General features: G+C 42.8%; 1 protein-coding gene and 1 pseudogene across 1 annotated transcript; both read left to right on the top strand.

The window, feature by feature from the left end:
- The first annotated feature begins 228 nt into the window (after positions 1 to 228).
- Positions 229 to 4,470, top strand: LOC135748106 (E3 ubiquitin/ISG15 ligase TRIM25-like; annotated as a pseudogene).
- Positions 4,471 to 16,417: 11,947 nt separating this feature from the next.
- Positions 16,418 to 27,420, top strand: LOC135748116 (tripartite motif-containing protein 16-like protein). The gene is made up of 6 exons (XM_065266198.2): positions 16,418 to 17,394; positions 17,521 to 17,607; positions 17,779 to 18,012; positions 18,118 to 18,265; positions 18,352 to 18,390; positions 25,638 to 27,420. The coding sequence occupies exons 1-6, from the start codon at positions 16,804 to 16,806 to the stop codon at positions 26,159 to 26,161; spliced, it is 1,623 nt and encodes a 540-aa protein (XP_065122270.1). The 5' UTR covers positions 16,418 to 16,803; the 3' UTR covers positions 26,162 to 27,420.
- Positions 27,421 to 27,984: the final 564 nt, after the last annotated feature.

Genomic DNA, 27,984 nt, shown 5'->3' with positions numbered 1-27,984 from the left:
TTTTACAGACAAAATTACATGAACACATTTAGAAGATGATTTATCAAAAGTGTTGTTTAAACTATCAGTTTTTGTCCCCTTTGGGATTAAAAAAAAACTCAGGATAATTCCTATTATCAGCTTAATATCAAGTAATTATTCTAAAATGTAAAGCTGATGTCCAAACATGTGTTCACTGTGAATGTCTCTGTGAGTTTCTGTATGAGACTGACATCTAGTGGACTCTATTATATGACTGGGACTCATGTTTGCACACATTTCATAAACACACCCAGGAAGTTCTCGAGTTCAGGGAAACTGAAACTAAATAACGGTCAGGTTTTTGCATGTTTCTTCTTTTCTAAAATGGCAGAAGCGAGTGTCTCTTTGGCTCAGGATCAGTTCATCTGTCCAATCTGTCTGGATCTACTGAAGGATCCTGTGGCTATTCCTTGTGGACACAGTTACTGTATGAGCTGTATTACAGACTGCTGGGATCAGGATGATCAGAAGAGAAACTACAGCTGCCCTCAATGCAGACAAACCTTCACTACAAGACCCGTTTTAGGTAAAAACACCATGCTGGCTGAAGTGGTGGAGAAACTAAAGAAGACTAAACTACAAACTGCTCGTCCTGATCACTGTTATGCTGAAGCTGGAGATGTGGAGTGTGACGTATGTACTGAGAGAAAACACAAAGCTGTCAAGTCCTGTCTGGTGTGTCTGAACTCTTACTGTCAAAATCATCTTGAACAACATGAGAAATTCTTCAAAGGCAAGAAGCACAACCTGATAGACGCCACTGGACGACTTCAGGAGATGATCTGCCCTCAACATGATAAAGTACTTGAGATTTACTGTCGTACTGATCAACTCTGTATATGTTATCTGTGTATGGTGGATGAACACAATGAACATAAGACTGTATCAGCTGCAACAGAGAGGACTGAGAAACAGGTGAGAGCTGAGAACATTGAGTGGTTTTGTTTATGTGATCAGTTCTGCTCTATAATAAATGTTCTTTGGTGATCACATTAGCTACATGCACAGTATCTGGTTTATTCTTATTTCCACATTTAACAGAAACAACTAAAGGAAACACAGAGAAAATCCCAGCAGAGAATCCAGGAGAGTCAGAAGAAGCTTCAGGAGCTGAGAGATGCTGTGGAGACTCATAAGGTGAGTTTTGATCAGAAGAACAACTGCTGTCTGCTGTTTCAGATCTGTTTCAGACTCAGTTAGGACTCTCATCCAATCAGTCAGTGAGGAGTTCAGTGCTGGATGACTTTCACTGAAGTTCACTGTGTGTAACAGACTGTGTGATGTACCAGTAAGAGCTGAGTGAATGCTGCTGATTCTAATGCTCCTCTCTCTGTGTGTCCTAACAGCGCTCTGCACAGACAGCAGTGGACGACACTGAGAGGATCTTTACTCAACTGATCCGATCCATTGAGAGAAGACGATCTGAGGTGACACAGCTGATCAGAGATCAGGAAAAGACTGCAGTGAGTGAAGCTGAAGGACTCTTGAAGCGACTGGAGCAGGAGATTGATGATCTGAGGAGGAGAGACGCTGAGCTGGAGCAGCTTTCACATACAGATGATCACATCAATTTCCTCCAGGTAACAGAGATCAGAAAAACAGTACAGTGGTGTTTAGTTAGTGAAGAGCATGTTTTACTGTGGTTATATTTTATTAAATGTGTTGTTTGTCTTGGTGTTTTTGCAGAATTTTCAGTCTCTCTCTGTTCCTCCTGGATCTTCAGACTCACTCAACATCACTGTCAGTTCTCTCCTCTCTTTTGATGATGTAGTAAAATCTGTGTCTCATCTGAGAGAGAAACTGGAAGATTTCTGTGGGCAAGAAATTGAAAAAATATCAGACAGAGGTAATGCACCTATTTTTCTGAAAAATCAGGCACATATTATGCAGTATTTGTATATGCTAAATAAATACAATTTAATTAAATAAATATTTATGTTTCTTCCCATAGTAAAGTATATTGACATCATTCCCTCCCCTGAACTTAATACCAGGGAACAGTTCTTACAATGTGAGTATAAGCAAATAATACACAAGTATTAAAAGATATACTTTTAAGCTAAATGTTGAAACAAATTTCACAAGTGAGGAACAGTGATAATGTGCATTTTAAACTCCCCTAGTCTTAAAACAACATAAAATTATAATTTGCTTCCTTTAAAGAATAAAGTTCGGAGACTAACCTTGGATGACAATGAACATGGAACTTGACAAAGCAACTAAACAGGCAAACTTTAGCATAAAACGCATGAAACAACATTTGAGCTGACAAAGGACTGGGAAAAAAATAGTCTATGGCCCTGTCCCAAATGGGGCACTTCATGTGGACTTTCAGTCTCGTGGCCCTAAAATGCGCATGCTCGCTTAGTCTACGAGTCCGTAGGGTGTCCCAGCTGTCATTTTAACGTGCCAAAGTGTGCACGTTAAACTCCAACTATAATGATGTTCAGTCATTACTTAAATTTACAGAAAAAATTAAGAAATATGCTTTTCCACAAAGGAACATGAGAACAGACATTTAATTAAAAACTCTGATTTTGCATGCTATTAAAATTAGTTATTTTCATTAAAACATTTAATTATGAAATAAAATTGCTTGACTTGAAGACTCTTATACAAAACAAAATCAGTTTGAAAAATAAAACTTGTAAACAAAATGTATAACTTCTGTGCAAACAGAGCGATTTTAACAATTAATACACATTCATAACCACAAACTGTCTGTAACAGTAAGTTAGGTGTAGTCAGATTCTTTCTGTAAATTATTTTAATTTCTGATACAATCTTTACACAATTACGGTCCATACAAATATTAAATTAGGCCTTTTTTAAAGTTTTAATTTAATTATTGAAATACATTCAAATATTCTTTTGTCTCCATAGGTTATCTTCCGATTTCTGCAGAGCCAAACACAGCACATAAACGTCTCGGTCTGTCTGAGGGGAACACAGTGATTACTGACACTGACACAGAGCAGCCGTATCCTGATCATCCAGACAGATTTGATTATTTTGCTCAGGTTATGTAGTGAGAGTGTGAGTGGACGCTGTTACTGGGAGGTTGAGGGGAGTGGAAATGTGCGAATATCAGTGTCATATAAGAGCATCAACAGGAAAGGTTATAAGAGTTTGTTTGGACGTAATGATCAGTCCTGGAGTTTGTACTGCTGGGGCTCCAGATGTTCATTCTATCACAATTATCATGAGACTAAACTCCCAGTAGTGCTCAGATCTTCTAGAATAGGAGTTTATGTGGATCACAGTTCAGGATCTCTGTCCTTCTACAGCGTCTCTGACACAATGACCCTCATCCACAGAGTCAACACCACATTCACTCAACCTCTCTATCCTGGGTTTAGAGTTTATTCTGGATCAGTGAAACTGTGTGAAGTAACAGTATAGATAATGTTTTTTATGTATTATAAAGGAAAATTCTGATCTAATTTAAGTCTGTAAATTTTTGATTGTTTTCGTTGTATCGGTGTTGCACTGTTGCGTACTGGCACATGCAATTTAGCTGAACATGCTAGGTGCACTGCTTGTCATATTTTAGATCATATTTAGGAGTTCATCAAACTAAACATCATTAACTGATTTTTTCAACATTTAAAATAAATTAAAAACAGGGTGGTTATCTTGTCAAAAGTTAAGATACAAAAAACAGTTAAGATTCTCCTGAAATTTTGTTGATGACACAAAAAATATCTGCACCGAATTAAGAACCTATATTTATGCCTGACATGATTGTCTCTCTTGAAATTTAATATTATGGTTGGTGTTCACTTTTAAATGATAGAAAAGAGATTCCTGAAACAAATGATATAGGAATCATCATGTGTTTCTGTACCTAAAGTAAATACAGAAATGATCAAAGTCAAAGTAAGCAAACAGGTATTTCTGTGCAAAGCAATAAAGCGTATAATCATTATATATAAAATCATTAATTCGAGTATTTTTCTTGTTATAAAATAACATTTAAGGAATTGTACGTAAAGCTTTCATTTAACAATCATAAATGAAATGTAATTTGTCTTTTTTTGGTCATGACTACTTTGATGCACTAAAATTTAAAATAAAATCGCTGAACTGTAGCTGGACTTCCCAGGTAGGATCACATTTGTTATTTTTAGGTTTAGTAATCTAAAATGTTTTTGTGTGATTTTCTGTACATTGTGGCTTTAAAATGCAATGAGGAATCATTAAATGAATGTTCACAAACATTGCCTTTCATTTTAACTTAAAAGAGAAAAAAATGCAGTATATAATACAATATTAATTTATACATTTGGCAGATGCTTTTATCCAAATCTACTTAAGAGTGCATTTCAGGCATGCATTTTTAATAATTATGTCAGTGTGTGTGTTCCCTGAAATCAAACCAACAAACATTTTGCACTGCTAATGCAATGCTCCACTAACTGAGCTATATGAACACCTAGTATAATTTCTGTAGTAAAGTATAGTATTCTCTAGTTTTAACTATGCCCTTACAAAAATTAACCATGTTTTTGTAGTAGCCATGCCATGCCAAGCCAAGTTCATCTATATGAATTAATAAACTGCATTTGGGTTCTCAAATCGCTCACCTCTCAATGGAGAATTATTACAGAAAGCTTGACCAATAATGAACCCAGGAGTAACTCTTCTACAGCTACGCCAAGGCAACCGCCCTATTAAAACTATATGGAGGAATTCTTGGATTTATGTTATCAGGTAGAATTTAATGATGTAGCAATACTGCTACAGTGTTTGCCACACTAGAAGGGTTAGGGTTAGGGTAAAGTCAGATTTTCATGCCATGGCCCCTTTAATTGGTTACGAAAAATGGCTGAAGTAAAAACATCTCAAGGAGTAATTATGCTTTAACCTTTTACTCATGGATGTGAAAGCGCAAGATAGTTATCTGTCACACAGTGTATTCAGTCAGTTTGATAACGTAAGTTATGTCCATAACTATGGATCTATGAGACCGAACGATGACCGTCACCACGGTCTTATCCTGAATGACGCCATTCTTCCACCTATCCTCGAGACCTAATATCAACAATGTCAGGTGACTGACCCTAGGTTGGCTATATAACATCCGGATGAACCAACCACTTCCTCTTGCCTGGAATGCCCCAGCTCGTCCCGAGTGACAAGAGATGGTGACGGTCATCGTTCTGTCTCATAGATCCATAGTTATGGACATAACTTACGATCTATTTTGACCTCACTCAGACCGTCACCACGGTCTTATCCTGGATGACTTATAACATCAGGGTCACGAGGGATTAGTATCTTTTCCCTACCCTGGTAGTTTAGCTACAGATAAAACAGTAGACCCAAAAGAGTTAGGATTTGCCACATTAATCCTATAAAACTTTGTGAACGTACATGGAGTACTCCAAGAGGCTGCAGCACAAATGTCTGAGAGTGCCACTCCTTTGAGTGCTGCCCAGGAAGTAGCCATGCTCCTGGTAGAATGAGCAACCAGCTCACCAGGAATGGGCAGACCTTGGCTGAAATACGCTTGTGAAATTGTATCAACAATCCAATGAGACAAACGTTGCTTAGACACAGGTTTACCTGTATAATTCTTGTCAAAGCATACAAATAGTTGTGTGTGTGCGTGCCGCAATGGTTGAGTGCGCTCAATGTATATGTGCAACGCTCTAACAGGACATAAGGTATAATTATCTTACCCTGTACCTGAACAAAGAGGGTCAGGTTGGAAAGCATCAAGCTCAATTACCTGATTTACTGTACTAGGCTTAAGAACCTTGGGTAGGAATGATGGATTTGGCCAAAGAAAAACCCCTGTTCTTTCTGCCTTCCATCTCAAGCAGTCTTCACTGACTGATAAGGAATGCAATTCACCAACTCTCTTGGCTGAACATATCGCCAGGAGGAAAACAGTCTTCCATGTCAACAACTTAAGATCAGTTTCTTCCAAAGGCTCAAAAGGTGCTTTGGTCAGAGAATGTAAAACAATGGTAAGGTCCCAAGTAGGAGATCTCATAAATCTCCCGGGGTTTAAACGATGTGCACCCTTAAGGAATCGAGATACCAAGGGGTGTTTACCAACACTTACACCATCTATTAATGTGTGGAAGTGGGAAATAGCTGCAATGTAGACCTTTATGGTATTGACCGATTTCCCGGAGCTCAGTAATGTTTGAAGAAACCGTAAAACCATACTGGTGTCACAATCGGCTGAATTTAGTTGATGGTCTTGACACCATGCTGAAAATATTCGCCACTTGCTAAAGTAATTACTCCATGTTGAGGGTGCTTTAGAACTATTTATTGTCCTTAACACAGCTTCATCTAAGTCTTTAGAGAGGGACTTAGTAAGGGCCATACCCATAGTTGTAACATCTCTGGTCTGGGGTGCCAAATCTGGCCTTCCGCTTGGGAGAGGAGATCGGCTCTCTTCGGTAACTGCCAAGGGTGACCTTGGATCAGATGTACAAGGGCCGGAAACCAATGCTTCTTCGGCCACCTCGGGGCTACAAGTAAGACTTTGTGATGGCCCAATGCTATCCTCCTGAGCACCAGCGAAATCAGAGGTAGGGGAGGAAAAGCGTACAACAACCCTTCGGGCCATTCTTGAGATCCCCAAGGGATCCCCCTGGTTGTTCAAGGAGTACCATAGATTGCAATGGGTTGTCTCGGCCGTTGCGAACAGGTCGATCTTCGGCACACCGAACTGACCCCATATGAGCCTCACCACTTCGGGATGGAGACGCCATTCCCCCGGGAGAGCTCCGGTTCGGGAGAACAAGTCTGCAGCTTTGTTTGCTACTCCCGGAATATATACTGCCCTGAGTGACTGGAGTTTCGGAAATGCCCAGGAAAGTAGTTTCTTTGCCACCTGGAGGCATCGTGCTGATCTTGTGCCGCCTTGGTGATTGATGTGGTACACAGCAGACATGTTGTCTGTTCTTATCAAGACATGTTTGTTCTGTAATAACGGGAGAAAAGCTCTCAGGGAGAGATGCACTGCCCTGAGTTCCAACACATTGATGTGCTCCAAGGTCCAAGGAGATTCCCAGAGACCCCTGATGGACCTGCCTTCCCACACTGGTCCCCATCCTGCTAGAGAGGCATCTGTTGTTATCACAGACCGCCTCGCTGGAATGTTGCCTAAGGGAACCCCTTGTGATAGCAACACATTGCTGTTCCAAGGACGTAACATTTGGATACACTTTTGTGTGACCTTTATTCTTACATGTCTGTGCAATTTGGGGTGTAATTGAAAATTGTTCAGCCACCGCTGTAGAGGACGTGCTTTGAGGAGGCCGAGTGGAATCACAACTGCTGCTGCTGCAATCATACCCAACAATCGCTGAAATTGAATTAACTTTATTTTCTTGTTCAGGCGAAATGACTGGGCTAGACGTAGCAATTGTTCCACCCTCTGGGGTGATAACGATGCAGTCATCAGTCTGGAATCCAGCGAAATTCCCACAAACACTGTCTGTTGTCTGGGAATTAGATTGCTCTTTTCCCAGTTCACTTTGAAGCCAAGAGATTGGACATGTTGAAGAACTATTTCTGTGTCCTTCATGACTGCGGGAAGGAGCACAAATTAGCCAGTCGTCTAGGTATGACAAAATTTTCAAACCTGCACACTGAAGAGGACGAAGAGCTGTTGAGACCACCCTGGTGAAGACCCTTGGAGACAGAGACAGGCCAAATGGGAGGACCCTGAACTGATAAACCCGGTCTTGAAAAGCAAAGTGAAGAAACGGGTGATGATCCTGACAGATGGGTATCTGGAAGTATGCATCCTTCAGATCTATGGAAGTGAACCATTCTCCCAGTTCTATGGATTCCAGAATTTGCACTGTAGTCAGCATCTTGAAGGGTAATACCTTTATGTATTTGTTCAGTTGTCGTAAGTCCAGAATGGGTCGAAGCCCGCCATCTTTCTTGGGTACTAGGAAATATTTCGAATAGAACCCAGTTAGCTGTTTGTCTGTGTTTATCTGTACAATTGCTTTTTTCTGTAGTAAGACCATGATCTCGTTGGTCAAGATTTTTGCCTGGGCTGGGTCTCTGACTATAGTCATGTGAACCCCTGAAAAGGTAGGAGGACGTCGCCGGAATTGTATCCTGTATCCTTTCCTGATGGTATCTAGAACCCAAGGATCTGATGTTACTTTCTCCCAACATAGTTGGGAGCATCCTCCGGCGACTCCGAGACTGCTATGCATGGCCTCCTCTGGGTTTGAAACCCTTGGTAGGTCGCCTTTTAAGAGGTCCTCCCCTACCTGGAGTGTGGGACTGGTCCATTTGGGGAGTTTGGTAAAACGGTCTAGTTCCCCTGTCATGGGACTGGTAACCCCTAGCCCGCCTTCTGTCATGCCCCCAAGGCTCTGAATGAGGAAAGCGTGAGGGCTGAAAGGAATGAGCAGCTCTATGGCCATATCTAGTAGGTCCACCAAATGTTTGAATAAACCGATTCTCTTCTGCGTCTTGCCTGGTCAGCAGTATCCAGTAAGGACTGGGAATCAGTGTGAAATACCCGTCCTGGAACCACTGGCATACTAGTCAGTTCTCTCCTAATAGTCTCAGGCAAATCTGTTTGAGCCAACCAAATCGGTCTTCTGGCTAAAATTGCTGAAGACATAGATGCTCCAATATCCCTGGTAAGCTGCGAATGTGTGATAAGTGATGTGTCAATTAGGTTCATGACATCACGCTCTTCTGTATTGACAACTTTCCTTAAGGCAGCCAACACTATTGCCAAAGCATTTCCTGATCGAGCGGCCCAGGTAGCTGCATTATACGCTTGGCTCATTAATCGATCAGTCTTTTGACATTCTTTACCAGGACAACGGGGATTCCCTATTGAAATGTCTGACTTAGACTCCTCTTCCTCATTTTCTTCAGCATCCCCCTCACTACCATACAGAGAATTATTAGCGTGGAGTGATACAGCATCCATAGAATCCTCCCTCTCTTCCTGACATGATGTTAAATCATCTCTGAGAGAGGGTGCAACAGTTAGTACAGATGGTTGTGTGCTAACTGGAGAACTACACGTTTCAAGCTTACTAGCTAAGTCACGTAATGCTGCCAAAATATGTAATTGTGTGTCATCTTTGGGCTCTTGAGTTGCCGCAGCACTCTCCCTTTTATCCTGAGGCGTGTCAGAGTATGAGGATACAGTGGACATATCAGGCCTCTTACGCTTTAGAGAAGACCCACTGGGAATCACTTTACTGCCACCAGTTGAATGTCTTGCTCTCTGTATTCTTTCTTGTAAAGAAAGCTCCTTTGCACCTGCACATGGGCTTTCAATGTCATCTAATAAATGCTGCATACCCAAACAGGAGGGGCATTCCCGGTGCCCATCCAGTGGGTGCATAACCGATGGACAAAATCTACATTTTGAGTGACTCATGATGAGAAGTCAGAGTTCACTTAATATGATAACAGTCTAAGATATGAAAGAAACAGCAACAATTAGCTGTAACAAATCACAGTATTTTTACTGATTGAAGATAAACAAAATCTCAAAATAAACTGTCTGGTATTTAGTTAACAAACACAAATAACATGAAATTAACAAATAGATTGTGACGAATCACCCTTCATTAAATCACCCTTTAAGTCTGCGAACAGAGCTCTTAGGTTGGCAGAAATAAACTTTATTTTATTTATCTATTTATAAACTGTAATTTTGAAAAATAAACTACTTGGTGTTAGTTAAATAATATAATTAACCGTATACCATTATAATATTGATTGTGACGAATCACCGCTCGTAATCAATTCAAATTGAGTTTGCGAACAAAACTGCTTGAAAATCATAAGGTCTTAGGAAAATTATATATCCATCATTCTACGTGCGTACACGCAGTAAACTGTGATGGAAAAACTACTGTCTGCTGCGAACAGCTGACGACAGAGCACCTGAAAAACAAACTATAAAACTTAAAGAGAAATACTCACCGACTAGCGTTCCAACAACGCGCCGAGATAGATAAATGAGAAGAAATCCCTCGCAATCCTCAGGGACATAAAGCACCTGCACGAAAAAACGTGACGGATTGAAACGTTTAGTCTTCTCCTGTAAATAGGTTCAAAAAATGCGCTCTACCGCTTCGGTCTCAGATGAGGCGAGAAAGGCAAGAGGAAGTGGTTGGTTCATCCGGATGTTATATAGCCAACCTAGGGTCAGTCACCTGACATTGTTGATATTAGGTCTCGAGGATAGGCGGAAGAATGGCGTCATTCAGGATAAGACCGTGGTGACGGTCTGAGTGAGGTCGAAATAGATCGCTTTGTTTATCCAGTTGTGACTGTTGACACTGCAAATATACATGTGGTAACCCAAGGATTAGTAATGTACATTGTGAAACATCAGGGGCCTCATTTATAAAATGCTGCGTAAAAACCATCCTACATTTAATCTTACGATCATTTAACAAAAATGCGTACGTATGATTCATAAACCGAACGTACGCGCAGAAAACGCGCGTACCTCTTTCAAATCCATAAATCGCAAATGAACTTGAACTTGTGCGCGCAGCCGAGCAGTATTAGATCTCCGCCTTTAAATGATGCGTAATTAATGTCAGACATATACAAGAGCGCTTGTCAATGTTTAAACCCAATTTCAAACAGCAAGAATGGCTTATATTTCCAAAAACCTGCAGCAATCAGACAAGCAAAAGAGCGTACGTCTGCTCAGACTCTGACGTGGCGCTAAGCACTTTTCCACGTCAAAGACAGTTTTTATAAATATGGACTTTGCCGTGGATTTTTGCCTACGCACACTTTACGATCAAATCTGTGCGTACGCACGCTTTATAAATGAGGCCCCAGATTTTAACTTATCTCCACGTGGGCTTAAAAGAAGTATTTAGATATGAAGATTACCCGGGTTTATGCGTAGTGTTAAATGCCTTTCTGTATGGGCTTTATAAAAAATGAGACTGTACAGTTTCTTTAATGTGTTTACTCTCATGTTATAATTATTACAAATATTTCAATTGTATTAAATGAACTACATTTGTCACCCTATATACATTGTTTAAATATCACAGGCAAAATTATGGTGTGTGTAAAAGGTAAAGACTTTACATCTGACAAACATTACACCAAAGCAACAGCTGCAATGTTCACCTGATGGTGCAGCACGTTCATCCATTGACTTTCTCTTTAAAAAAACACAAAATAATTACCCACATCTAGCACACAACCAAACAAATTACTGTGAAGATTTTTTTCAAATTGCCTTACCATCACAAACAAGTGGCAGCAACATTTTATGTTGGCTTGACAAAGTCGAGATTCTACTGTTGTTGTATGTAAGCTTATTATTAAACAACTTCTGATCCCCAAAATTTTTGACTGTAACTCCACATAAAGCTTTCAAGATTCATCCACAAAACTTTCCAAAAGTCTTCAAAGTGGTCTGACTTAGCATGCTATGACTTGTAACTGATGGGACACATAGAATTCCTAAACGGGGAGATCAAACGCCTTAATTTTCCATTGACTTAACATTGTGACAAATTTTATGGTTCATAGCTGTGAGCGAATTTGTAGAAACTTGTGGGTCACCACCCAGATAGCAAAATTGCTGTGGCCCAGTTCTGGCTCACATCTGACCCTTTCATCTGGCCCACCTTTGGCATGGAATGATGGCACTTGAGCGGTCCACTTCTTTTTTCCAGAACTTTGCCACAAGCAAGCCATAGAAATGCCACATGTCAGCAAAGCACAAAGCAAATAATGCAGATCTGACCCAAATCCGGGTAGTAGTTGATATAAATTCTTGCCCAGATTCGGCCCACACCTGGCATGATTCATGGCACTTGTGTGGTCCACTCCTGTTTAACACATCTCAACCATGAGCAAGCCAGTGTGATGCCACAATCAGAGTATGAATCTCAACCATGGTGACTATTAAATGAAAAACTTCATGCTGCAATGCATGCTGGGTATTAACAAATTACAAATCTCATCCGGGACTCCCAGCATGCATTGCAACATGGATAAATAATTAACTTTTTATAATTTTCTTTGTCACCATGGTTGAGATTCATACTCTGATTGTGGCATCACACTGGCTTGCTCATGGTTGAGACGTCTGATTCTTGATGTTTGTACGTCCCAAATATACAGCGGTTAATTTTTGCCAAAGTTTCTATAACTCCTTAATATCAAACTGCTGTGAAAGTGCTGGACTTCATACATATTATTGACCGATAAAAACTCTTAAAAGTAAACCAATTAATTAGATTATGATTGTTACCATTATATACCAACCACCACAGAATTGCAACTTTATTGTAAATAATTTTACACTACCATAACAAATGTGTTTTATACATACAAAGTAAGGCAACCACGGAACTTCTTATAAATAAGTCAAGGGTCCAACTAAAACAAACACTAATCACAATAATGGTGACTTAAAATTAAACAAAGCATCAACATCTAAACCTAATAAGTGAATTTTGCTTTCTACAGCAATATTTTTACTGTTTTCAGAAATAATGTTTTATAAAATAATAAAATGCAATGTTTCTCTATCATTTACATAACAAGCAAACAAGTCAATATAAAAACAGTTGATATTTAAAACATTTTTGGGAACTTTCAGGGAACGTTCTTAGAACTTTTTTCTGTTAGCTGGGTATATGAATCACTTCAGACTCACACCCACATGAGCCAGTGCTTAATGTGCAATATCTTTGCCAAAACTGGCCCTGATGCTTCTTTATACAGCTGGGCCACATTTGCAACATCATATGTGGGCCACTTCAGACTCACACCCACATGAGCCAGTGCTTACTGTGCTACATGTTTGCCAAAACCGGCCCGGATAAGTTTTAAAAGAACCGGGCCACATTTGCTACATCATATGTGGGCCACTTTAGACACACACCCACATGAGCCGGTGCTTACTTTGCCATATCTTTGCCAAAACTGGCCCAGACCTATTTGTAAAGAACTGGGCCACATTTGCTGCAAAATGTGAGGGCCACATTTGGTTTATTCCAAGGTTAGGCCGTTTCTGTTGTGCAGCATTTTTGCCAAAGTCGGCCCACATGTGATTTGATATATTTGGCCCATTTTTGCTATTTTACATGTGAGCCACTTTAGGTTCACATCCCTTTTATGCGGGCCATAAGAAGGCCAGCAGTGCCTCATCTTCGCCTGAAGTGGCCCACATGTGCTTGCTATCTGGGCACATTTGAAGAGGCGGGCAGGCTGTGTAAGAGCATCTGAACATCATAGAGACATGGGTCTTAAATCATGCTAGCTTCATGTTAAATCATGCTAACTTCTGTAAGGGATACACACACACACACACACACACACACACACATTCTGGTTTCCATGTTTTGTGGGGACATTCCATAGACGTAATGCATTTTATACTGTACAAACTGTAAATTCTATTCCCCTTACCTGCCCCATTCCCTAACCCCAACCATCACAAAAACCTTTCTTGTACCTTAGATTTTCAATAAACATCATCTTGTTTGATTTATAAGCTTGTTTCCTCATGGGGACATCAAAATGTCCCCACAAGGTCACAAAACACTGGTATTCCTATCTTTGTGGGGACAATTGGTCCCCACAACGTGATAATTACCAGGTACACACACACATATATAATACATATACATATACATATATAATATCCATCCTTTGGCCCAATGGCAGAAACCAACCGGCATGGCAGAAGGGTCCTCACGCATTCTGTCTTTTCTGGCGCTAACTGATTACTTTCTGGCGTTATGTAATTTAGGTAGTTTTAGCTGTCTCAAATAGATAAAATCGTGTTGTTTGTAATTATGAATCAAATAGATAGAATGGCAGAATTTGGATTGAGTTAAATAAGCGTTTGATCACTCTTTTATATTGAACTCATTCATTCGATTATCAATGTCGTATCAGCCACACCGGCCGTTGTGCGGGTTCCGAACACATACTTGATCATATCAGAGGTTTTGCCTCTGATACGATCATAGCCCCCTCATAATCGTCTATATCAGTAATTCTTAAAGTGTGGTCCGCGGACCAAACCCCCAAGTGGTCCGCCAAAAGATGACCTAAACCAGGCAAGTGTTTATACAAAATTATCACTTATTTAAGTAGATTTTTAATGCACTTGTTAAACTGTGATATCAGTTCTTGCCATTCTATTTAATAATGTAAAAATGGATCGGTGGCTAAACCAAAGAGGAGTCAAAAGAAAAGATCAAGCGTCAACTGAAAGCAGCTAAAATCTACAGATCTATTAGTTTTGTAATGTACTAGTTTTTGTTTCATGTGTAAAATCCCTGTAATGTCAGTGATTTTGGACATAAAGGGGAAAATTTACCATAGTTACAACTACTGACTTCATATACCCACCACCTCAGTTTTCTTCTTCTTCTTCCTTTATTTCTTAACACCATTCCAGCATCTACGGCTATATTCATGGTGAGAACCAGTTAATCCATACTCAAGTTTATTCAGACAAGTTGGTTTATTCACAAGTTGGGGGAGGGAAAATTTGTTATCTCCAAATAGCCTAACTTGCATGTTTTTGGCCTGTGGGAGGAAACCGGAGTACCCGGAGTAAACCAACGCTGACACAGGGAGAACATGCAGAAACTCCACACAGAAAGGCCATCTGTCCTAGCTGGGGCTCGAACCGGGAACCTTCTTGCTGTGAGGCAACAGTGCTTTTTTCACATGTGCAGTTTGTTGTTCATATTATGCCACAACTCATTTCACATTTACTTTTTCAAATGAAATAAAATTCATATAATAATTTCTGAACATAGCATTGCATTTGTGCTAAAAAATTAGTTTTTGACTTGAAACAGTTGCATATTAAACTTAAATTTAGGTTGTCCTTCCTATTTTGTTGTTTTTTGGGGGCGTGTTAGAGTGGGATACTGTTAGGTGGTCCTCAAAAACAAATTGGAAGATAAAGTGGTCCTTGGGCTGAAAAAGTTTGAGAAACACTGGTCTATATCAACTTAATACAATTCTTACACTATAATCACTAATCAGAGGTTCAAGTTGGCTGCGTCCAACCTGATATACTAAATAATATGTCTACGTAATTATAGAAAAGATAATGCCCAGCGGTTATGACGGTTATGAAAATTTTGTAAAAATGGAGGTATGGAGATAAAGGAGTTTCAAGAGGCTGGCTACAATATGATTCTGACGCTGTCTGACTACACCACCCGGGAAATCTTGATTAAGACACACAGATCCAATGGTCAAGGATGGGGTGAGATTTTTCAAAATTATAATTTCTTTTTCATAGACAACAGGTAGAAAAATATATTTTGGATTGTTGAAATTTACACAAAAAGCAAAAATCACATCTACAAGGGGAGATCGCCTGCAGGGGTCGGAGAGTCACCACACACTTAAGAATACACTCGTGAAAACACCACAAAATTCCCACACGGCAAATTGTGTACACAAACTCAGGCACAACGTATACAAACAATCAGTCTCTGGTAAAATCAAAGGTTTTGAGACGTCGCAGTAAACAAACCTACCTGCCACAAACCAACGCACCGCCGTCAAAAGCTATCAGGTAAGCCGCTCATTTGAAAAGAGCGCTTAATGGAGAGGGTGATAAATGAATGACGCTTCCCAAGCACTACACCACTAGGCCTTTTATGCCTTGCTCTGATTGGTTCACAGATTTACATGAAACCAACCAATGAGTAATCACTAACTCCTACACCTTGGGAAACATGCCCTGATTGGTTCATACGTTTAAATGAAACCAACCAATGAGCACTTGAGCTTTACGCCACTTCACTACATTAGCTTCATGTTAAATCATGTTAGCATAATGTCAAATTATGCTAGCATTATGCTAACTTCATGCAAAATCATGTTAGCTTCATGTTAACTTAATTCTAAATCATTTTAGCTTCATGTTAAATCATGTTAGCTTCATAGCATACCAGCAAGACACAGCATGTGTTGTGTTTTGGTGCTGGTATGCTGGTGACCACCAGCTAAACCAGCATAGACCAGCATAATTCCCATGCCGGTCCATGCTGGTTTGATGCTGGATTTTTCAGCAGGGTTAGCTTCATGGTTAATCATGCTAGCAATTCCATACTAAAACATGTTAACAGCCAGCAAGAATACTAAACTAAACATCTTAAGAAGTAGACGTTTATCCTATAAAACTATTTCAAACGATTTCAAACTTTCAGACTTTCAGTTTGTCTTCAAACTTCAGCATCAAGTTACAATTGTCATTCCATTCCTCTTATAAAGGAGTGGATGGCATGCTGATGTCCTTTATAGGCTCTGTCAGACTTTGAATCCACATTTTGCTGAAAATGATTGACTAAAGACAACGCAGATAAAGCATTGTTGATGTCATACCAAAAGTCACTCCCCATGATGCACAAAGCATCATGGGGTGTAGGAATAATGTCAATAGTAAATACACTACAGCATGCAGTACAGTATTAATGCGTAATGTTCCTTTACTTAATATATTGAATTAACATGGGAACTGAATCATTTATGCTTATCTTTATTCTTGTCTTTACAACGCCCCTGCTTTTGTCTGCAAAGGTATGATGCATTTGGAGTGGAACGCAGCCCTGGACACTTTTGAAGGAGCCTCCGAATTGGGACAGCCCTCGTCACGGGGTGGTGATGTCATTGACCTTAGAATCGTAATGCACCCTGGGACTCATGTTTGCACACGTTTCATAAATACAACCAGGAAGTTCTTGAGTTGAGGAAAACTGAAACTTTACTGTCAGGTTTTTCTTTATCTTTTCTAAAATGGCAGAAGCGAATGTTTCTTTGGCTCAGGATCAGTTCAGCTGTTCAATCTGTCTGGATCTACTGAAGGATCCTGTTACCATTCCCTGTGGACACAGTTACTGTATGAGCTGTATTACGGACAGCTGGGATCAGGGTGATCAGAACAGAGACTACAGCTGCCCTCAGTGCAGACAGACCTTCACTACAAGACCTGTTTTAGGTAAAAACACCATGCTGGATGAAGTGGTGGAGAAACTGAAGAAGACTAAACTACAAGCTGCTCGTCCTGATCACTGTTATGCTGAACCTGGAGATGTGGAGTGTGACGTCTGTACTGAGAGAAAACACAAAGCTATCAAGTCCTGTCTGGTGTGTCTGAACTCTTACTGTCAAAATCATCTTGAACAACATGAGAATTTATTCAAAGGGAAGAAGCACAACCTGATAGATGCCACTGGACGACTTCAGCAGATGATCTGCCCTCAACATGATAAAATACTTGAGATTTACTGTCGTACTGATCAGCTCTGTATATGTTATCTATGTATGGTAGATGAACACAATAACCATGAGACTGTATCAGCTGCAACAGAGAGGACTGAGAAACAGGTGAGAGCTGAAAGTGGTTTGTTAATGTGATCAGTTCTGCTCTATAAGAAATGTTTCTCAACAAGTTATTTTTAATAAATCACACTACAGCTACATGTACTGTTGATCTGGTTTATCATTCAACAGAAACAGCTGCAGAAACAATACCAGGAGAGAATCCAGGAGAGCCAGAAGAAGCTTCAGGAGCTGAGAGATGCTGTGGAGACTCATAAGGTGAGTTTTGATCAGAAGAACAACTGCTGTCTGCTGTTTCAGATCTATTTCAGACTCAGTTAGGACTCTCATCCAATCAGTCAGTGAGGAGTAACAGACTGTGTGATGTACCAGTAAGAGCTGAGTGAATGCTGCTGATTCTAATGCTCCTCTCTCTGTGTGTCCTAACAGCGCTCTGCACAGACAGCAGTGGACGACACTGAGAGGATCTTTACTCAACTGATCCAAACCATTGAGAGAAGACGATCTGAGGTGACACAGCGTATGGGTGATCAGAAAAAGGCTGCAGTGAGTCGAGCTGAAGGACTCTTGAAGCGACTGGAGCAGGAGATTGATGATCTGAGGAGGAGAGACGCTGAACTGAAGCAGCTTTCAACCACAGATGATCACATCCATTTCCTCCAGGTATAAAAAAACATGACACGTGATCTTTAGGAAGTGAAGAGCATGTTTTACAGAGATTATAGTTACTATTAAATTTTGCTGTTGTTTGGTCTTGTGTCTATGTAGAGTTTCCAGTCTCTCGCAGTTCCTTCTGGATCTACAGATTTACACAGCGTCACTGTCAGTTCTTTTGCTGATTTAGTGAAATCTGTGTCTCATCTTAGAGAGAAACTGGGGGATCTCTGCAAAGAGATAGAAAAAATATCTGACAAAGGTAAAGAACACATCATCTGATAACAATTAAATATTTTGTAGAAATACAAAAAATGTTACTATATAATTTTATAACTTTTAATACAGTTACTCCTGAACCCAAGAACAGGATGCAGTTCCTACAATGTGAGTCTTAACAAAAACACACAAACTTACACATATTTCATAATGCTAATAAATATATAAACATAATATGATAAACATGGAAATGATTTGCCTAATGTAAATGGGAAAAGCTGTTGTGCGATAGACTTTACTAACAGATTAACAAGAATTCCGAGCTATCATTTTACAGACTGCCAAAGGAGAAGTAAATAGATTGTTCATGCTAATGTTTACCAACGACCGACAAGTTGCTAGGGTTGCTAGAGGTTTTACTTTCTACTTTAAAAAATGTTTTCAAGTATTTGAATTTTTTTCGTGTTTTTGTTTGGAAAACATACATTCCAAAGCATATTATCATATTTTTTATTTTATTACATTTCATAAATACAAGTTTTTATTTTAAATTTAATATTTAAGTACATTAATGTACTTTTACTCAAGTAAAAGTACACAATTTTAATGTAATTAGGAATTAAATACATTTTAATATGCAATATAAAAGAATACACAGTTTGATTCTAATCTTTAGAATGTAGTGATGTCAAATTTTTCCCAATGCAAACATCCTAATAAAGCACAGATGCTTGGAAAATGTAACTAATGTAACGTCTCAGTTACGTATGTAACCCTCGTTCCCTGAAGGAAGGGAACGGAGACGTCACGTCGTGACCGACGAATTGGGAACCGCTTCGCGGGTGATCTACTTCGAGAACTATCAGAAATGCCAATGAACTTGGCATGCAGGTATTTGCATAATGCCGGCGCCGCCCCGCCAGGTGCGTATATAAGGCGCAGGTGCATAATACCAAATCAGCTATATTATTGCTGAGAAGCCGAGCAACAGTGCCCGGCCTAAAAACAGCAATGGAACAGCAAACTGTGGCGACGGGACGTGACGTCTCCGTTCCCTTCCTTTAGGGAACGAGGGTTACATACGTAACCGAGACGTTCCCTTTCAGTCGGTCACTACGACGTCACGTCTTGACCGACGAATTGGGAATCCCTACCAAAACGCCACTGCAGCTGAACCCTTCCAGTGCCTGCAAAAGCCCTCCGCCCTCCACATAAGGGGCAGAACCTAAGGCGAAATGCAGAAGGCCGGTCACTACCTGTTCCTTAACCCACGATAGTGAAGCAGCGAACTGGGGAAGCGTCTAAACTGAGCGGAGCTAGAACACTGCGGAAGCCACCCCCTAAGAAGGTTGAATGGATGACATAAATATATGAAACAACCAATAGGTTGCTCATAAAAAGTCTCTGAACAAAACATAGTATGCAGAGAGATGCAGAGCAGGCTCTGCTAAGGAAAAACGTGGAGGATTAGAACCCCACGGAGTATACACACAAATGAACCCCACGTAGGGGACAAATGTGGACGCCTAGCCTACACAGGTTTACAGAGAATACAACAGTGATAGGTTGACAGCGGATGCTCCGCAACATCAGCTATCAGGGCGGTGGAGGAGAGGCAAAAACAGTTTTTGTGACGTTTTTTCCCCAATGGCCTTCCATAGTGGTGCAAATGTACAGCACCAAAATAGAGGCTCCAAGCCGACACACGAGCCGCCCCTCGGCATTCTTAACTAGTTAGTAGAAAGAACCCGAGTGGAAACCGGCTCGACACGAAAACTATAGAATCTTGTGAACGTATTAGGTGTCGCCCAGCCTGCAGCTCTACAAATATCTGTTAGCGAGGAACCGCGAGCCAGTGCCCAAGATGATGCCACACTGCGTGTAGAGTGAGCACGTAAATTAAATGGACAAGGCACATTCTGCTTTTGATATGCAAGGGCTATAGTATCCACAATCCAATGGGACATCCTCTGCTTGGTGACAGCTTTTCCTTTCTGCTGACCACCGTAACAAACAAAAAGCTGGTCTGAGGTCCTAAAACTTTGTGTCCTGTCTATATACACACGTAGTGCACGAACAGGGCATTACAAAGCCATGGCTGGGTCTGCCTCCTCCAAAGGCAGCGCTTGCAGGTTCACCACCTGATCTCTGAAAGGAGTGGTGGGAACTTTGAGCACAAAGCCGGGCCGGGGTCTCAGTGTTACGCTAGATGCAGCCGGCCCGAACTGAAGGCACGAATCGTCGACCGAAAATGCATGAATATCCCCTATCCTCTTAACAGAAGCCAAAGCAAGGAGAGTTAATGTTTTCATAGTAAGAAATTTAACACTTACACTATGCAGAGGCTCAAATGGGGCTTCCTGGAGTGATTTCAGCACCAAGGACAGGTCCCAAGGAGGAATAGAGGGAGGACGCGAAGGATTCAGTCTTCGAGCGCCTCTAAGAAATCTAATGACCAGGTCGTGCTGACCCACTGTCCTACCGTTTACGGGTGAATGGTGAGCTGATATCGCAGCGATATCGACTTTAATAGTGGACGGTGACAGCCTATTCTTCAAACGACGCTGGAGATACAAAAGCACAACACTAATCGGGCATTCTCGGGGGTTTTCACTTTGGGAAGAACACCAGTCGACAAACAGGTTCCATTTAAGCGCGTAGACAGCGCTCGCGCAGCAGCAATAGTGTTAGATACCTCTTGCGGTAAATCACTCACATCCTCCGTGCCCCGTCCAGAGACCACACATGGAGGTTCCACAGGTCGGGGCGCGGGTGCCATAATGTGCCCTCTTGTTGAGAAAGAAGGTCCTTCCTCAGGGGAATCTTCCAAGGAGGGGCTGTCGCGAGGAGACAGAGTTCTGGAAACCAACTCCTGGTTGTCCAATACGGTGCCACCAACAGCACGCTCTCCTCGTCCTCCCGGATTTTGCATAGGGTTTGCGCAATGAGGCTCACCGGAGGGAACGCGTATTTGACCATGTTTCGCGGCCAGCTGTGTGGCAATGCATCCACGCCGAGCGAGTCGTCGGCTAGTGAATAGAACAGGCGACAATGGATCGTCTCTGGGGAAGCAAACAGATCTGCGCTTTGCCAAAACGTCTCCAAATCTGCTGAACCGCAATGGGGTGGAGCCGCCATTCGCCGGGATGCGCAGCCCGAGAGAGCGCATCCGCCTCTACGTTGAGCGTGCCCGGAATGTAAATGGCACGAAGAGACCTCAAATTCTTCTGACTCCAAGTGAGGAGGTGACGGGCGAGATGCGACAGGTGACGCGAGCGTAAAGCGCCTTGACGATTGATGTACGCCAAGGTCGCAGTGTTGTCTGTGCGAAATAATACATCTTTGCCCCGTAACTCGTTGCTGAAACGGACGAGCGCAAGATATACAGCCCACATTTCTCGGCAATTTATGTGCCAATGCAGCTGGGGTGCCGTCCAGACCCCCGAAGCCGCAAGCCCATCGAACGTGGCCCCCCACCCCGTGTCCGAAGCATCTGTGCATACTATTGCATGCCTGGAGACCTGTCTCAGAGGCACACCGGCTCGGAGAAACGCACGGTCTGACCACGGAGTGAAAGTGCGACGACACGCAGGTGTAATGATAACACGGTGAATGCCGCGCAGCCATGCTCTCCTCGGGACTCGGTCGTGAAGCCAATGCTGAAGCGGTCGCATATGCAGCAGTCTGAGTGGTGTTACAGCTGCAGCTGCTGCCATATGCCCCAGGAGCTTCTGAAATTGTTTCAGCGGGACCGCGCTCTTGCTATTGAATGTATTCAGGCAAGTCAGAATTGACTGTACACGCGCTTCTGTTAAACGAGCTGTCAAATCGACCGAGTCCAGTTCCATCCCGAGAAAAGAGATTCTCTGCACGGGGCAAAGCTTGCTCTTCTCCCAGTTGACCCGAAGACCCAGACGAGCGAGGTGTTCTAGAGTTAAATCTCTGTGATCGCACAGCGTCTGACGTGTTTGAGCTATTATGAGCCAATCGTCTATATATGCGAGAATGCGCACACCTTTCTCTCTCAGGGGTTTTAAAGCCCCCTCCACTACTTTGGTGAATACACGGGGTGACAGAGAGAGCCCGAATGGGAGGACTTTGTACTGGCATGCTCGCCCCTCGAACGCAAAGCGGAGAAACGGCCTGTGCCGGGGGAGAATCGATACGTGGAAGTACGCGTCCTTCAGGTCGATAGATGCGAACCAATCGTTTGGACGAATGCATGGAAATATGCGTTTGGGCGTCAGCATCTTGAACGGCATTCTGTGAAGTGCACGGTTCAGCGAACGCAGGTCCAGGATCGGTCGCAAGCCGCCGCTTTTCTTGGGTACAATAAAGTAAGGGATGTAAAACCCCGACCTCATCTCGGCTGGAGGGACCGGCTCGATCGCGTCCTTCGCCAATAGGACAGCGATCTCCGCACGGAGGACGTGAGCATCGGCAGCTCTCACCGCAGTGAAACGAACGCCGGAGAATTTGGGGGGACGCCAGGCAAAGTGGATCGCATAGCCGAGACGAAACGTGCGTAAAAGCCAACGCGACGGGCTGGGAAGCTGTGCCCACGCCCCCAGACACCGTGCGAGAGGGACTAAAGGCACGATAGGTGTACCCGCGGCGGGCGCAACGGAGGTGATCGCCGGTGTGTGCGTATTGGCCGCACCGACAGCAGTGTTGTGTATGATAACACTCACCTGAGTCCGCTGCTGGGTGGGTGAGTAAGGGAGGCTCTGCTGAAGACACCTCACACCACTCGATGCACCCTCTGGCGAAGGGGGAGGAAGATGATGGGTTATGAGCTTGTGATTGTCTCCTGTCCCCTGAGAAGTTGGAGAGCGCGGTGGGGTTATAAGCCCGTGCGTCGCTCTCATTCTCCTCTGATGAGTCAGAGAACAATGGGGGGTTATGAGCCCGCTCGTGTCTCCGGTGCTCATCTGAAGAGCTAGAGATGGAAGTGGAATTCGCTCTTTCTGTGAATTTGTGGGTGCCGACTGAAAAGTCGGCGGAACAGAAAAATGAAACAAAAGATTCCCCAACCGGCCCTCCTCCGGTGGGGGTGTGGTGCCTTTACCATCTCCCAAAGAGCGATCCCCTCCATCTCTAGGTCGCCCGTCTCAGGGCCGCTTCGATCTTCTTTTTCCACCCTTTGAAGCGGGCTGAGCGGGTGGGGCGGGCTGCTGACGACCGGTTCCTCGCTTCTTAGAAGAGCCCCGGGGAGGAACGGAGGCGGCCGCCGCAGGACGCCCTCGGCGAGGAGCAGGCTGAGGCGCCGACGTGGACGGGGCAGGCGCAGGACGCTTCCGACGTGGCATGATCTGAGCGATGGCCTCAGTCTGCTTCTTGGCCGCTGAGAATTGCTGGGCAAACTCCTCGACCGTCTCGCCGAACAGGCCGGTCCGGGAACGCCCGATGGCGCGTGCGGTGACCTTGGTCGCACGAAGCGCCAGATCAGTAGCCGCACGCAGTTTCGGAGAACTCCGCCGAGTCTTGACCTCCCGCGTGCAGGTCCCTCAGAGCCTTAGCCTGGTGAACCTGCAGCAATGCCATGGCATGCAGGGCAGAGGCTGCCTCCCCACAAGCGCCGAAGACTGCTTACAGGCCCGTGAGGGGAGAGTAGGCTGGTCCCGCCAGGAGGAAGCGACACCGGCCGGACACAACTGCATCGTGACCGGCCGCTCCACTGACGGGATACCAGTGTACCCCCTTGGCATCTCCACCCTCGAGAGAGGTGAGGGGTGAAGGCTGAAACGGCCGGTTCCGGGCGGAAAACGGGGTTTTCCACGACCGCGTCAGCTCTTCATGCACCTCTGGGAAGAAAGGCACCGGGGGCGAGGACTGAGAATCCCTGGCACCCCCGAAGAACCAATCATCGAGGCGGGACGGTTCGGGTGGGGGAGGTTTAGTCCACTCCAAGCCGACCGCCTCCGCCGCCCGAGCGAGCATGGCTGCCATCTCGGGGTCGAACGCAGAAGCCGCAACCTGGCCCGAAGGCGGGAGCGGATCCGGATCGACGTCCGAGGCTGACAACCCCCCCTCCGACGTTACGGTGGACATCGCATCGGGTGGAGGCTCGACAGAGTGCGAGGACACCGTAGAACACGGGCCGCTCGTCTCCATCGGGACCTCCGCTGGCAACGGATCAGGGCGCTGGGAGCTACTGGACGAACCAGAGACCGACCCAGCACCGTTATACGGAGATCATCCTTCGCAAGCCTAGTAACTGCGCTCCTAGCAGTACCAGGCTTGGAAGGCGGGGGCCGTTCCCGGAGAAACGACACCCGTCTCCGCAAATCCGCCATAGTCATGCCCTCGCAGATGGAGCATGAACTATCACGGAGCGCTGCCTCTGCGTGCTGGAGCCCCAGACAGGAAAGACAACGCTCGTGGCCATCCCGGGGAGCGATGAACACACCGCATCCAGAAACGGAGCACGGGCGGAATGCCATCTTTAAAAAGACGCACCCGACCGTGACACGAATGAGTGGCTGTCTTTAAAAAGACACAAAGCTCAAACGTGCTGCTCTTTTAGGGAAATCACTCTTTGTGCAAGCTGGTGAAACACACAGGGAGAGGCAACGCACTCACTCGAACTCAAGTCCTAAATTAAGAGACAGAGAGAGAGAGAGAGAGGGTGGAGAAAAACACTGCGAGCCTCCGCTGAGGTGTCTTCGCCCAACCAACTTTGGCAAGCTGAGATCTTTTTCTTCCCCAAAGACAGGATCTACGAAGATCAGTTCAAAATAGCTTCTCGTGAGCAGATGTCTGCCGGCTTCGAAGCAATAAAAGCTGATTTGGTATTATGCACCTGCGCCTTATATACGCACCTGGCGGGGTGGCGCCGGCATTATGCAAATATCTGCATGCCAAGTTCATTGGCGTTTCTGATAGTTCTCGAAGTAGATAGGTCACCCGCGAAGCGGTTCCCAATTCGTCGGACTGAAAGGGAACTTAGTATTTTCCACCTCTGCTATCAAGTCCAACTAAATTCAATTTAAGCTGATAATAGTTAGTTTTAGCAGCCGCTATGAAAACCAGCCATTTTGTTGAACGTTTGCCACTCGACGGGGCGAGCTCCGGCATGGTCACGTGGAAAAGTGACGTTAATGTATTTGAATCGTCCGACTTGCTTCTGAATACATTTATAATTTTTTAGACAAAATACAATGTTTAATCAATTTATCGAAAAATATTTGTTTGAAACATGTTGTGCAACTAAGGGACAGAGACACATTAACAAATAAAATTACTAACACACTCACAAACAAATACATTTACACACACAGTCTGTAACAGTATAAATAAATAGATGTTGTCAGATTTTTTTCTATAAATGATCTGTGTTACCTTACTATACATATAACCCAAGGAAAATTCAGATTCTCTGATTTACATATCGATTTGTGATTTGTCTCCATCAGATTCTCATCAGATCACTGCAGATCCAAACACAGCACATAAACGGCTCTGTCTGTCTGATGGGAACAGAGGGATTACTGTCACTGACAAAGACCAGCCGTATCCTGATCATCCAGACAGATTTGATGTTTATCTTCAGGTGTTGTGTAGTGAAAGTATGAGTGGACGCTGTTATTGGGAGGTTAAGTGGAGTGGAAATGTCCAAATATCAGTGTCATATAAGAGCATCAGCAGGAAGGGAGAGAGTAATGAGTGTTTGTTTGGATTTAATGATCAGTCCTGGAGTTTGTTCTGCTCTGACGAGGGATACACATTCTGGCACAATAGCGTTAGTAAAAAACTCTCTGTATCGAAATCATCTAGAATAGGAGTGTATGTGGATCACAGTGCAGGATCTCTGTCCTTCTACAGCATCACTAGCAAAATGACCCTCATCCACAGAGTCCAGACCACATTCACTCAACCTCTCTATCCTGGGTTTGTGGTTATTAGTAAATCAGTTAAACTGTGTAATATAACAAAATAGATCATAAAGAGATTATAACAGAAGGTAATGTTAAAGATCACGCGGTACTTTGCGGGTCGTAAAATAAAGTGTTACCAAGATGACATATTGTCCAAATCACGTTTTTAAATTTTCTTTGGTGTGTAAGTGTGTATTAGTACATGTTAACCATTTGCAAAAAGTACAAACCCAAAAGTAAGTTTACAAACTTAAAGGGGCGGTTTCCAGGACAGGGTTCAAGTTAATACAGGACAAGGCCTTAGTTATATTATGACATTTAACCCTTATAAGACCCGACTTTCCTGTATTCATTATAGTTCCGCAGGGGTAAAAATGACCCCAGAGATTAAAAGAGTGATTACAAAAATATATACATTTTTAATGATACAAATAATATATAATTTTTTTCATTTACTACCAATCTGTAAATTAATGCTGTGTTTTGGGAGATATTATTTCAAATAGTATAATTGTTTGTAGTTTTTGATGCATTTTGAAAGGTCTGTTTTTAAAATGTCACAGAAATTTTACTGAAGTGTGTGTGTACTTGGTAATTATCACGTTGTGGGGACCAATTGTCCCCACAAAGATAGGAATACCAGTGTTTTTGTGACCTTGTGGGGACATTTTGATGTCCCCATGAGGAAACAAGCTTATAAATCAAACAGAATGATGTTTCTTGAAAATGTGAAGTAGCAGAAGGGTTTTTGTGATGGTTGGGGTTAGGGAATGGGGCAGGTAAGGGGAATAGAATATACAGTTTGTATGGTATAAAATGCATTACGTCTATGGAATGTCCCCACAAAACATGGAAACCAGAATGTGTGTGTGTGTGTGTGTGTGTGTGTGTGTGTGTGTGACTTTGTCTTTCTGTGTGTGTGTGCAATGTGTGTCTGTGTCTTTATTTGTGTGTAAGTTTTACTGTGTCTTTGTGTGCGAGTCTGTGTGCGAGTCTGTGTGTGTTTGTGCATGTGTGTGTGTATGTGCGAGCATGTGTGTGTGTGTGCGTGTGCGCACACCTGTGTGAGTATTTTACATCTTTGTTTTGCATTTGTGGCTGTTTTTTGCCAAATTCTATAAAAAAATGCTCTCTGTGGCAGTCATAACTTTGTGTGTTTGTGTGTGTGTGTGTGTGTGATTAAGCATGTATTTTTATGTAACAAAAATATTTGTGCTCTAGTACCAGGCCTACCTTTCTGTGTTGAAATTTTCAGATATATTCTGGATGCATTGATTTTTTTTGACAAATAAAAAAAAAAAAAAAATGATTTTTTTACATTTCCCATTCATTTCAATTGGGGTCATTTTTACCCCCAAAGGGATTAATTAAGTGACATTTTTTTACGCCTCTTTAGAACAACTGAATTAAGCCCAGTTTTTTATATGAATCTTGACAGATAATCTGGAAAAGTCACAAAATCTTATTCAACTGTGATGAAGGGAATCATGTTTTTAAACTAAAGAAAAGTGGCTTGGGGGTAGGATTGACCCCAAGGGTCTTATTAAGTAGTTTTTACAAACCTTATAAAACAATACTGGTGTGCATCTTGAGACAAAACAATGGCACTGATATATGTTAAGATGTGTCCGTTTTTTTCTAAATTAGGGCAGGTAAAACATCCATTTTAGTTTAAAACTATGATAAGCCCTGTCCGGGAAACTGCCCCAAAGTGAACTACAGTGGCATGCATGAGAAAGTTTGGGCACCCCTGGTCAAAATTTATGTTAATGTAAACAGTTAAGCAAGTGGACAATGAAATGATCTTCAAAAGGCATACAGTTATAGATGACATGTTCCCTTCATATTTAAAAAAGTCTTCCAGTTCTGTGAGATTCCTTGGCGT

The sequence above is a fragment of the Paramisgurnus dabryanus genome, chromosome 6, assembly GCF_030506205.2.
Source record: "Paramisgurnus dabryanus chromosome 6, PD_genome_1.1, whole genome shotgun sequence".
NCBI lineage: Eukaryota > Metazoa > Chordata > Actinopteri > Cypriniformes > Cobitidae > Paramisgurnus > Paramisgurnus dabryanus.
This window is presented reverse-complemented; position numbering and strand designations above follow the sequence as displayed.